This window comes from Abramis brama (assembly GCF_963993115.1).
Source record: "Abramis brama genome assembly, chromosome: 5".
NCBI classification, from domain to species: domain Eukaryota; kingdom Metazoa; phylum Chordata; class Actinopteri; order Cypriniformes; family Leuciscidae; genus Abramis; species Abramis brama.
This window is the reverse complement of record NC_139967.1, coordinates 41,615,783-41,629,676: the sequence shown is the minus strand read 5'-3', so window position 1 is coordinate 41,629,676 and position 13,894 is coordinate 41,615,783. Positions and strand designations below refer to the sequence as shown.

Below are 13,894 nucleotides of genomic sequence, written 5' to 3'. Positions count from 1 at the left end.
CCATCTGTCCTTCAATGGGCCAAAGGGATATTACATGCAGGTGCAACTGGGCATGCACTGCACAGGGCTACGGCAAGCCTTGTTGGTGATTTGGAGTAACACTGAATGTCTGCAGCTCAACGTGCTCTACGACCAAACCTTTGTTGAGGGACATATCTCAAGGCTACACTCCTTCTATTTCACCCACATGTTGCCAAAAGTTGTCGATGACTTCGATGATGGAAGGCTGGAGTTGTGCTCCAGATACATGGATGTTGTCAAATCAGCATGACCTGCTTATGTGTACTGGGGTGATTAGTCATTCCTTTTTTTAACCCCTTGTCCCCTGTTGTCACAAATTTGTGTCAAATCCTTTCTAGCTTTTATTTATTTTTATCAAACTGATTTATTTTATTTATTTTCTTTTACTTTTATTTTTAATATCAGTCACTTATTTCTTTATTTATTAATTTTATTTATTTAATATTTTATTTTATTCCAGTCTTTTTCTTTTTGTAATATTTTGAGATTTTTTCCTGTATTTACTTTGTTTTTATTTAATTATAAAAAAATTCAGCCATTAAGGAGTTAATGAAATTGTCCCTTTGTTATGGAATAGGATCAATAAAAATGAATTAATTTCTTCTCAAAAATCAAATTGTTTATTGTCATGTGTCAATATTTACAATACAAGAAAAAGAATAGCACTCACACAAGTTTTTCTTAGTTAAAACTCTGTTTTGTCTTAATAATCACAACACCAGAAAGGGAACAATAACAATACATTTACACAGGTTTTTCTAGCTGAAATTATTTATATATATATACATATATAAAATAAAATAAAAGGAATATGTACAATAAAAAAAACAAAAAAAAAAAAACAACAACTGCAGGTGACTTTTCATAGGGACTTACACCTCATGTGGTAGTCGGATGAGTCTGGACCTCATGTTTGCTAAAGCAGCACATATGGTAAGAATCTTGTCCAACCTCGGGGTCATGGAGATGGGGACAGTTTGGGACAGAATTTTGAAGACTTTAAGTCTGCGGATTGCCCTCTCTACATGTATACGGACATTGGCCACTCGTCTAGTGCGCGTTACCTCCTCATTGGTCAATTGACCACGCTTGTGGGTAAAGGCAGGAATATTCAATTTCACCTTCCTTTCATGTAGTACATCTCGAATCGTGAAACCCCTGTCAGCCATTACCTCATCACCAGGCCTTAGGGCCTCCAGAAACCCACTGTTTATAGTGATGAACTTATCACTGCTTTTACCAGCATAGGCCTCTGATATAAACATTATCAGCCCATGAGGTGACACAGCAACAAGATATTTGGCAGTATTGGTTCCCTTGTAATGACTGAAAGTGGCACTCCTACAGTTAAGGTTTGTAGCTCTCTGAATAGCCGTTTCGGCACAATCGATGATGCAAGTGGTCTGTGGGTGGTTCTTTTTAAAGGATGGTGGCATGTTAGCACGAATAACACTTCTTGGCAGCCAGGCAACCATGGGTTCAAGCTGCTCACCCAATGTATCAATCCAGTGAGCAATCACCTTACTTACTTCACCTTTAGACACTTTAAAGCGCTTTGCCACATCCCCTAACACAAGGTTCAGTTTCAGTTTCATGAGGGTCATCAGTATTTGGTCAACAACAGGAATACTACATGATGGTTTACTAAATGGCAACATCGTTTTCACCAAAGTAAAAAAATATACCAGACGCAGTCCTGTGTACAGCAGCGAGGTATCATCATCCAGGAGCATATCATCAGCCACAGTCTGACCCCCAGTCTGCGTCGATTTGTTCACTTGGTCCAACTTTGCCGCGTAGCTGTGGTCAGTTTTTGTCAGGTCCTCCCATTGTGTTGCAGCATCTTTAAACTTCGGCTCGATGCACACTTCTAAAAGAAAAACAGCATAAACTATAAATGTATATAACCTACTAACACAGGACAGAGACACATATATCAACAGTCAAACTTATGCTGCAAACTTTAGCTAACCAGAAAAATATCAAGATACACTTACCATCCGATTGCGTGTCACTTGTGTTTCTGTCGAGTTTACGTCTCTTTTGCTGGGGAGGTCGCTCGTATCCCAACCAAAGTTCCGGGAAAGGGTTTTCCACTGTGGGCTTTTTATCAATGAAGTGATAAGAACAAACAAAAAGTCTTTTGGGCGGATTCTTCAACTTCAAAGCCGCTAGCCACTTCCGAGATTCAACATCTGTTTTTGGTTTCTCATACAACGCATACGGGGGAGCACATCCACATTGGCGCCTTGTAGATTGTTGATGGTCGAAACATTCTCCTTCCGACCAAACATTCAGCAATCGCCACGAGTTGTTGCAACCGCGAACAGCACAATATGTCCCGGAGCCGTGTCGGCGTGTAACACCATCCATAGTTTACTTTTTCTGCACGCTAATCAAAGACAGTAAAAGACGCTAACTCGCTAACCGGAAGTAATTAGCAGACACAACCGGAAGTCGTTGGCAGAGTGAAAGGCTAATGGCGGCCCGCCTATTTCACTCAGGAAACTTGTCTATACTCTTTGATTACGTTACTGTTGATCATCTGTCCATCATCGTATAAAGCCCGCCCTGACAATTTGATTGGTCCGAACAACTTTTGTTTGGGCATAATAGCTCCTCAACGGATCAAGTCCAGACCGAACTTCCCGACCTAAATTTTTTGTGGGCGGGGCTAAGTTCGGCTGGCATCCAGGCTAATGAAAAGTATTTATTTTATTATTTTTTTTCAACATACTTAAGAATTGAAAGTGAAAGTACAAGTAAATGCAAAACACAACAGGAGCAAGTAAATAGTAATAAAATTGCTATATACAGTTTGAGCTGTATTCAATTATTTTTACCTAGGTGTTGTGCTATGTAAGTCACTTGATATTTAACCTGTCCACTTTATTCTTGGGGAGAGAACAACGCCATCAAAAAGCAGGAAGAAAACTAAAGGGGGAAAGTAGCAAAACAATATTCAAAATGAAATGGCAAACTAAAAGCGATAGGGTTAATTATTTATTAGACGTAAATTAGAGTACAAAAGAACAACAAAGCAGAGCGGGTGGAAAACCAAGTTGCCTCCTTCACGTTCATTTTGGCATCCATTTAAATGCTGGAGGGAAACTTGATTGGCAACAGAGTTTACGTCACACCATTGATAGAGATTGACAGCTTCCAGAACCAACAGAAGATTAGAGAGGTGGAGCCATAGAAAATGACAGGGAGCGAGCGAGAAAGAGTGACTACAACTTACTGTTCATAATAACTTGATAAACTCTTTTTAAGATCCTCATTTAATCCTCTGCTTCCATCGTTAAATCGGTCATATTGTTGAGTGGAACTCAGTCGCTTGCTAGCATGACATGTGTGGGCAGGTCTCTGGCTTGGGCTTGAGTGGAAAATTAAACTAACCGCGGTTGTACGAGCACTTGCTTGCACATGTGCAAATGCAAAGAAATTTAACCAATTATCTAACTTGCAAGCATGCAGACCACTGATTCGTCAAACCTGCTTGCTTGCAGTCTGTGTTCTTCCGACTTTATTTTGTAGTAAAGAAAATGCCTTAGGGAAATGTATCGGAGTAAAAAAATTAATTTTATTTAGGAAATGTAGTGGAGTAAAAGTGAAAGTTGACAGAAGTATAAAAAGTATAAATTAAGTAAATAATTATTATTACTTGGTTACAATAGACCACTGTGCTAAACAGCATAGCAGGCTCACTGGGGAAAGGCAGGAAAAAAACGTTAGCAACAACCATCTTCGTGACCAATGATAGCGGAAAAAAAATTATAATTCGCGTTGACCAATTTGTGGCATCTGCCAGGAGTTAATAAGCAATGAAGCACAAGATACAGAAGTAGTTAACTTCATCCATCTTGTTTACTCTTTCACTTCCATTCTCACACACAACATCATTACACAACAGTTCCGACTATCAACAATTCACAATTCACTCATGAACAACATCAAGTCTTATGGGTTCTTTCATGATGATGTCATATGCATAACACACAAGAATTATTAAGGTCTTATAATATTTCTCAGAAGAAATTAAGTCCTGTTTGGAACAAAAAAATATTATTTTTGTGTACGCTATCCAAACTATTCATTTAAGGCAAACTGTCACCTGAATATTTGAGAACTGACAAAGCCTCAACACCTCTGGCAGGAATGCTGTATTACAAACTTTATTAAATTAAAGTGGAAAAACTCTCTGTGAAACCAGAGTTGTTACATGCTTGACGTTGATTAGAGTATGATAAATTGCCGGAGCTTTTATTACCCGTGGCCTTCTCAGATGTTACTGCAGTATTTAACAATGATTTAAAGCAAATCTGTCAAAGCAAAGGTCAAATGTTGCCATAATAATCACAAACTATGCTGTTCTAGGTTCTGAAGCATGCTTGCTATCATGTTTCTCTGTCTGGACACAAATTAATCACAGTGTAAGAACACAAAGCCTATGATTTTTTTTTTTTTTTCTTACTATATTTTACATGCAGTGGATACAAATAGTTCACCCAAAACAAATCAACCAAACAGTTTTGGTTACCATTGACTTCCATTCTTAGGGTTAGGGTTGTCTTAATCACCAAGCTTGTCTTAATTCACCACTAACGATCTAATGTAATGACATTCATACATTTTAAATATGAATGATATCTACAGTTCATGTTTACTGGAATACATGTGTAATATATTCACTACGCTAAAAAAAAAAAAAAATCAGACTATTAAAAGGTTTTTAATGATTAAGAAAAAACGTTTCTTTTCCATTTAAGTAAAAGAAAAGGAAGCTCTAAAGTGGAGCATATTTCATAATGCTCTGGTGCTCTAGGGTTCAGCTGTCTTTTTGAGTGAAGACAAAGATTACAGTGCAAGACATTGTACAAACACAATGATTATATTTTTCTATATAGGCTACCCAACACAATGATTATATTTTTCTGTATAGGCTACCCTCATTCTATCATTCAGTAATGACCTGGCCATGCCTCTGCCACCCTATTTAGTTTATTGGAAATGAATCTCTTTAGACTGTCAAAATGTACTAGTTACCAATGGGACACTAGACAAGACTTTTGTTTATGCCTATAAGTGAGAAAAATAGCCAGACAGCAAGAGCCAGAAAGAGTAGAATCCATCCATTTCCTAAGATAATCTGAAATTGCCTGTGAAGAGGCAGAAGACCCACTTGATTCAAAATTCATTCTGATCTCCCCAAGAGCCTGACTGGCTGCTGGAGCCATGAAACTACTCGATTTTGACAAGGAGCCAAATTAAAGCGTGGATGATGTCACAAGAGAATGAGGCAGACTGACAGCGCAATAGCCAGCTGTTGGCAGACTGTTTTCAGACCCCAACTCTCAAACACTTCTATAAAGCCATCAGGGTCCCAAAGGGTGTTTATTTCTCTTTAATACACGGTTCTGATGCTGGTTGGTTAATCGCACCATTAGCCTACGTGTAAGAGTCAAATATTTAAGGATACTGACCATTGTGGTCCATGGCAACATAATGGTACTACTTTCATGTCTCTCATATCACTCTGCTCTCTCTTTTTCCATATCAATGCAAGTTAGAATAGCTAATCCTAAAATGTGCCACTCGTTAAAATGACTCCAAATGGTGACCATCACTGGAGGGTTTCAGAATAAATATGGTGAATATAAAGTTTTTGATTGTTGCTGCATACAGTAGGCTTATTGGAAAAACTTGCCACTACCTACATTTTTGCAAAACTCTAAAAACATACACACAATTCCCTGCCTCAACCTTAGTATTGACTCATGAAGGGGCAGCCTGCTTGGGGACCCAAACTCTGGGGAGGAAGACACGGCTTCACGAAAAATAAGGGAGCTGCCTACTTAAGGAATCCAGCCTTAAAAGGAGGTAACAATCTATAACAATCTTAAAGGGGGTAACAATCTTATATATCTAGGCTAGGGGGATCTAAATACCCCAGGAGGATCTAAACACCCTTTCTGACCAGGAGTCAGCGTGGAACACGAAAAATAAGGGAGCTGCCTACTTAAGGACCACGTCATTAAGGTCAGGCAGCTTTAACCTTAATCACAGAGAGCAGACACACTTGATGTTACTGTCTAGGTGGAGCTCAGGAGAGCGAGGCCTTAGCAAAATGCTCTAATTTAAAGGCTCATAAAGGAGCCGCCTGCTTAAACCCCATTTTCTTTTCTTTATTTTTTCTCTCGTGGCTGCAACCTCAGAGAACATAAGGGAGCTGCCTATCTTAAATGACCCACACTCAATGGGAGGCATCTTCAACCTTGTTTCTGCATCTAATTCCTCAGAATTAGATCTAGCAAATTTTCAATAGAATATTCCTGTTCGACTCCTCCCATGCTCCGCCTGCACCCCTTGCTCTTGATCCCGCCTCACCACAATGGCGACTGCCGGACCCGAGCTGCAAAGAGTAGGTGCTTAATGAATGAGCCATTTACATAGCGCTTTCATATGTACTACTGTACAGCCAAAGGGCTTTACAATCATATCAGGGGATCTCTCCTCAACCACCACCAGTGTGCAGCATCCACTTGGATGATGCAATGGCAGCCACAGTACAACGGTGCCAGTGCGCTCACCACACACCAGCTATAGGTGGAGAGGAGAGAGAGTGATAGAGCCAATTCAATGGAAGGGGATTATTTGGAGGCCATGATTGGCAAGGGCCAATTGATGAAATTTGGCCAGGACACCAGGGTTACACCCCTACTCTTTAGACGAAGTGCCATGGGATTATTAATTTTTTTGCCATGGGATTTTTAATGACCACAGAGAGTCAGGACCTCAGTTTAACGTCTCATCCGAAGGGAGGTGCTTGTTACAGTATAGTGTCCCCGTCACTATACTGGGGCATTAGGACCCACACAGATCACAGGGTGAGCACCCCCTACTGACCTCACTAACACCTCTTCCAGCAGCAACCTTGATTTCCCAGGAGGTCTCCCATCCAGGTACTAACCAGGTTCAACCCTGCTTAGCTTCCATGGGCAACCAGTCTTGGGCTACAGGGTGATATGACTGCTGACCGTTGGTGCTTAACCCTCATCCCTCAAGAGAGAATCGAGCCTGGGTGGAACAAATCACTGCGACCACATCACACAATGTGCATTTAACCCCCTTGGGAGTTCAGCGCTAAGTTCAAACGCCAGATTCTGTCAATCTGAAAGAATCATAAAAGAACAGCCATGAATGCATCGCTATGAGTGCCTTCAACTTCCTTGAGAGCCGAACGCACTTGTGTAAATGCTAACTGCTATCCCTCAGGAGAGAACAGGATATACAAAGGTCCTTACCTGTCTCTGTAGATAGTTTTGCTAATGCACATCCAACTGAGTTCAACTCAACTGAGCATTTCATTGAAAAAAAATCAAAATGTGTGCATTCAGCTCCCTCAAGAACTAACACGTGTGCTCCTCACCCATGCACAGAGTGCACCAGATGCACACGCTTCCAGAAAACACTTGTTAGAGTGTTTCTTCATGATATTCACATTCACATGTACGCAAACATTGTCGCATTTAAACACATGCTTCAGACACCGCCATGCTGGAGGAGTTACCATTCAAAAGGGAAGGCGGCACAGGAATGGGTCCCATGAAACAAAGCATTGTTGCTTTATCAAATGCATTTTAATCTAATGTTAGATTAAAATTGTAAACACTATTGGTCATGTTTAGGGTAGGGTTTAGTGTAGGTGGTACATTAACGCGATAGACAATTAACCATTTAAAGGAACACTCCACCCATTTGCATTAAGCTTTGCATTGTTAGAAACCCAGTCATACTATTGAATGGTCGTGCAACACTCTCTCATTTTCCCCTGAGACGGGAGAAATCCATATTTACCTCTTAACACTTCCTCCCACAATGACGCAAAAATCGTCATTTTGCGTCATTGTCGGAGGAAGTGTAAGAGGGGGGGATTTCTGTTGAGACTACAAGCACTAGTTCCCACCCTTTCAAACCCGCCCATAGGGGGTTGGACCTAATGCGCTAACAGACCTATCACAGATCAGTGCCAGTGCGTTTGATTTCCAATGCCATCCTCTTTTTCCCGGACATGTCCAGCCATCGAGATCGTCCAAAATGTCCGGGATTCAGCTTTTGCTTTCTGCGGTCGCCATTCATTGTTTACATGCACACCTTTTGTTTCAATCTAGCTGAATTCATTCCGATTGGTGAATCTGAATGTAGTGTTTACATAAACGCTAAACAAGTGATCGGTTGATGTGCGTTTTAACATTGCTAAGAAAATTCCCGCTCCTCCGTGAGAGATGCGAGACCGGTGCGTCTCAGTAATGACGCCACCGGCCTCACGCCGTTCTCCCACGCCCCTCAGCCTCGTCCTGCTCGCCACAGTAAACATGATGAATGGCGACTGTAGAACGCAAAAGCCGAATCCCGGACATTTTGGGCGATCTCGAAATCCAGGGCAAACTCATCACGGAGACTCGCTAGTAGCTTAGCTTTGTTGTTGTCAACTGCCCTCTCTTACCGGTAGGCGTGGCTTGGGAGTGGCCTCCTAGGGCAGCGAAGCAAGTGCATTCTGGGAGTTGTTGTCTTTCATCCACATGAGCCAAAAATACATTTTCTGGCTTTTCTTAGTCTAGAAAGCTCCAAATTCAAAAATAATTTCACATTTCTTCTACATAAATGACCTATTTTAAATACACATTCGTCTTTCCAGAGGTAAAGTGTCCCTTTAAGATTCACTTTCTGGACATTTAATTTCCGAACTGACGCAAAACTTACAGCAACCAACATACAGTATTTGGTAAGCAGTGATGTAATAAGCAGGATAATGTACAACCCTCTTTTTCTTTTATATGAATAGTTTACTACAAAATAAAAATGAGCACATTGATGAGAAAAGTAGTGCTTTGTGAACAAATTGTTCTTTTTATATTGTGTTGTTTCAATTACTCGTTTCTTCCAGTTCTAAGAAGCAGTCTGAATGATTCACCTTCAGAAATTCACATTCACTGTTCCACGAAAGAAATAAACATTTTTGGAGCATTTTAAGTTAATTTTTTCTTTGAAGAGCTCAGCTCAGAGAGAGCACCAAAGGGTGAACGCAGCCAAACAACAGTGCACTGTTTCAGCAGACGTCTTTCGTTCACAGAGGGTCACGCATGGAAATAACAGGGCCATATTTCTCTGAATGGAAAACATAGCATGCAGATTTACAGCTTACTCTGCCTCACCTATCAAGGTCCTGCTTTGCCTCATCAATCAAAGCAGCCATCCATTGGCATTGGGAGTTATAATACTTCATTCGTTTCACTCTCCTTGCCCCATCTAGGAGAAGGTACATGGCTTTAAATTTGAAGTCCTACCATTAAATGCTACACACCTCAGAACTGCCCTGACCCTTTGCTCATCTGCTGATAGAGCTGTTTTATCGTTATCCAGAACCATTCTGTTCAGCATTGGCTTTACAGTTACTTTATAAGCCTGTGAAACATAGACAGTCAACATTTAATAATGAAGCAATCTTGTTTTACAAGAAAACCAGCTTGAATTACATTAGCAAGTTATTAACAATAACAGTAATTCTACAGCATAAAATAATAAGATGGGGATTCTTTTCGAGGTTACTTCAGTTAAGTCTTATATAAGAGACTCTAAACCAGTCCATTATTCTTTATTTCACACAAGTCTGTATGGTATGATCACTAAACAAATTAACAGGCTTGATAGTTCAAAACATCAGCCAGATGAGGGACTTTGACAACTTGGAAACCAATATAAAATCATATGATATCAAGATTACTTGATGCAGTTTCACATCATTTTGCCATTATAAAGCTGAATAAGTTTTTTTTTTTTTTTTTTTTTTTTCATGTTATAAAATAGAGATGAGATGGTATTCTGGGAAACAGCATAAATTGTTGTCTTTATAAAAGCTGTGGTGTTTGTCTCCTAAAGGCATCATGAGCTAAAAAATGCACTAATAACTAGGGGAGGTTTAGGAAAAGCGGAAAATGAAGGAGAAATGGAACTACTTGAACTGGTAAAATTACTATGATCATGATTTTTGCCAAGTTGGATTTGTTTGGATTAGAGAAATGTTTTTCTGGACTAAAAACTGATGATCCATGAAACCATTTCTTTTACACAAACATATTTTAAGTTAGGGTTTCATATACAAATGACAATTTCAATGTGCATTCCAGTTCTCAGTTAAGATAACTAGTGCATGGCAATTCGTAACTATTTTTACAAATTGGTAAATTGGATTCCCATCGTACGAATTCATACAAAATTGCCCCCTTGTAACATAGTTGCATTTTCGTGTGATATCATAAGTTACTGTACCCTTTTTTACAAGTGCTTGAAGGACTTTTTAAGACCTCAAACTTAAAGAAATTCATCTTTAATACTCTTTTCTAATCATTTATTTATACAGTCTTGAAGTTATCTTGCCATTCTCTTTTTGTATCTTGTTTGTCACTGTCAGATATATCCTTATCTTTGAAGAGGTCTAAAAGGCTAGACGCATTTTAAAATCATAATTTGACTTGCAAGTATAGGACACAGACATTTTACAGTACTCCACATTTCATTATGCAGAACAAGAAGCATTTTCATCTGTGCTAACAAAGAGAAAGTTACCAAATCATGTTTAGACTAGAGTTATTTCAGAGCAAGTATCAAAAGGTCCCATATACAGTAATTTCAGCTTACATTTGATATCATCAGTACAACCAGACAGTTTTAATTGTAGACTGATACATGCCAGTTTATTATTATTATTGAAATATTGGTAATAACATTTAAACTGACAGTATAACATTCTACTCACATTAATAGGACAACTCTTATTGTCGGGAGCTCAAAGTCAGTGAAAGCAAAATATAGTTGCGAAGAGCACAAAATTAAATTGTGTCTTAGGATGGTTTGCCACATTTTTGTAACCAAGGATATGTGCTATTTTGTAAAAAGAAGCGCTCGGCAGTTAGAGAGCAAATGGGATAGTTCACCCAAAAATGAAAATTCTGTCATTTACTCGCTCTCATGTTTTTTATCCCAAACCTGTATGTCCTTTTCTATTCTGCAGAACACAAATGAAGACATTCCCATGCATCAACACGGCTATTTGATTTGCAATCAAGCTCTGCTCATTTCATTCATAAGCTTTACACTCATTCACTTCACACACACATTATTGTGTAGTGATTTTAGAGGTTTATATGTATAATATTATGCTATCCCCTGGCTCACCTGCTATCCAGCAAACACGAGGGGTGAATGGATCTGCCGAATATTCTTCCTATTATTTGGTGGAATTATTCATTTTGAAGCCATTATCCATGCCTTTCCGAATAAGGTATTTGGCTTCAGGCACATCTCTACACACTATTAAACACTATAGTCACTGGACATTTCACTTTGAAAGTGCCGTGAAAAATGCTACAGACAAGATGGTTTCCATGCATAGATGTAACCCATCAACACAAATTCCTATAATTGTATTATTATTATTATATATTGAAACAATTGACAGATAAATTCCCATGTCCCCAATCATGCTTTCTCAGTTTCTCTCTGAAATAAAGGAAGGAATGAAACAGAAGAGGAAATGGAACTCCAAAAACATATTAGGCTAGCGTAAGCATTAGTTATAAACTTAATTTTATGAAGTTCAAACCTCATTTTTAGAAGACTTATCTAATAGCGTAAAACATAACATGTCTGCCCTGTTGTGTCAATTTACACTGGACATGAATTTAATATATCTATTAAAATTCTCCCTAAATGTTAATCTTCTGCTAGCATGTTGTTATTTCCCAGCTAGTAATGGGCTTCAATAGCTTAAAACGTCCACCCCGTAGACTGTAAAAAAAGATGGATGGCGCACCTTCCATTGTAGAAAAGTGAAGCCGCCAATGCCCCAAGACATTGTTTGGAGCCGGAGTCTGCACAGTAGTGGGCGTGAAGTGGAGCAGCAGTATCAAGGTCCCGGCGTCCCACCCACACTCCCACAAAAATCAACCCTTGGAGCCTCTGTGAATATTTCACTCAGGTAAGCTGTCAATCACAGCTGTCAATCATGACATCACAGCCCCATTTTATAGCATCAAATAATTAACTAAAACCAAACTTATTTCAAAAACAAACACTTGAACTTACATCAGCATAATAAAAACTGCCTAAAATGACAGAAATCATCTTTGGAAAAAAAGTATTTGAAGTGTAATTGTTACATCATATGATGATTGTGCACTGCTTGAGTGATGACACTGACAGACATTTTCACATGGCAGCTTTACTGACTCGTTCACCATCCAGATGACACACTGAGTTGTTCTGCGCATATACAATACAACAGGGAACCAGTACGGGGTGTCATAAGGACAAAACATGCAACTTTTAGAATGCAATACACAACCAGAGGCGGACAGAGTACACAGCTTCATTACTTGAGTAAAAGTACAGATACCTCTTGCTAAATTTTACTCAAGTACAAGTAAAAGTACTACAGTCAGATGTATACTTAAGTAAAAGTACTGAAGTACTTGTTTTTAAAAGTACTTGAGTATCAAGAGTACAAGAGTACATTTTCTAAATATTGCATTACTACTGCCACAGTGCTTACATTGGTAAACACAGCAAACACTTGAAGCGAAAACTATCATTAACTTGTTCAGAAAATTGAAATAGTCTGGCGAGTTGGGGCCACGGGTTGGCACATTCCCGGGATGGACCTGCTGCGTCTTCATCCATTGTTTCGTCCATGGTTTCGTCTCTTATCTAAATCTGACCATGGAGTTGACTTTGGTGGAAAGCTGAAGGTGATTGCTGATAGGCTGTCCCAATCAGTGGCGCCTGCACAATCCAATTACATTTGAGAGGGAAACAACAAATTGAGGGTTTCCGAGATGTTTCTTTTTTCCTTTTTTTTTTTTTTAGAAGAAGTAACAGGTACTCACGGTTATGGATAGAAATGTAGTGGAGTAAAGAGTACAATATTTGCCTCTCAAATGTACTTGAGTAAAGTCATGAGTACTCTCCAAAAATGATACTCAAGTAAAGTACAGATCCCTCAAAATTGTACTTAAGTACTGTACTCAAGTAAATGTACTCCGTTACTGTCCGGCTCTGTACACAACATACTCCTCCCCTTTTACTTTTAACGCCAACCTCAACAAATAAATGCTTTTGACATCATACATACAGTACGGTTGTCTTTAGTTTAGGAACATTATTTTTTATAAACACTTTATAAAACTGTTCTAACACTAGGGAAAGAGGGTACTGCCTCATTTCCCTGGCTAAACCCTGGAGATTATTCTGCCCCAACATCATGGGTTAGCTACTAAACTAGAGGTCTAATCTCTGTGGTGGTTTTCGCACTAGTCGGATAACGATGAAGAACAGGCACAGGTGGTGTTTCTACTAGCGTGTCTGTAACAGTCACTGGAGAAGGAGATGTATTCTCAGAGGGAACGCTTACCCAAGGTTCACTTGAAAATGGTGTGGGTAAGATTTCTGTTATCACATCCCGACCAGAGTTGATGTGAGATGTGTGTTGTTGTTGTGTCTCCAAATCACAGGGATCATCACTGGAGATTGTCTCCTCCATGTCAGATTTTCCTTTGTTTCAATGATGTACAAAACAGGGCCGGGTTGTGCAAGAATGGTTGCGGGTACCCATTTTGCTCCTTTTCCATATTTACAAGCAAGTACGCTATCACCTCTGTTGAAACTCCTGAACTTCGCTTTGGATCGCCTCTCCACCTGCATTCGCTGTTGTGACAATAAAAACTGTTTGGTTCCTGTTGGTCTCAGAAGATCCAGTCTGCTGCGTAGTTGTCGTTTCAGCAATGCTGTAGCTGGGGAGAATTTTGTGACTGCATGA

At 39.4% G+C, this 13,894-nt stretch overlaps 1 protein-coding gene across 1 annotated transcript; it reads right to left on the bottom strand.

Moving 5' to 3' along the window:
- Positions 1-893: 893 nt before the first annotated feature.
- LOC311082867 (uncharacterized protein) lies at positions 894-2,524 on the bottom strand (the record flags this gene model as incomplete). Its single annotated transcript, XM_084114036.1, has 2 exons — positions 2,019-2,524; positions 894-1,891 (listed from the first exon to the last, which is right to left on the bottom strand). Exons 1-2 carry the CDS (start codon positions 2,392-2,394, stop codon positions 894-896), a joined length of 1,374 nt encoding a protein of 457 aa, XP_083970162.1. The 5' UTR covers positions 2,395-2,524.
- Between the last annotated feature and the right edge of the window lie 11,370 nt (positions 2,525-13,894).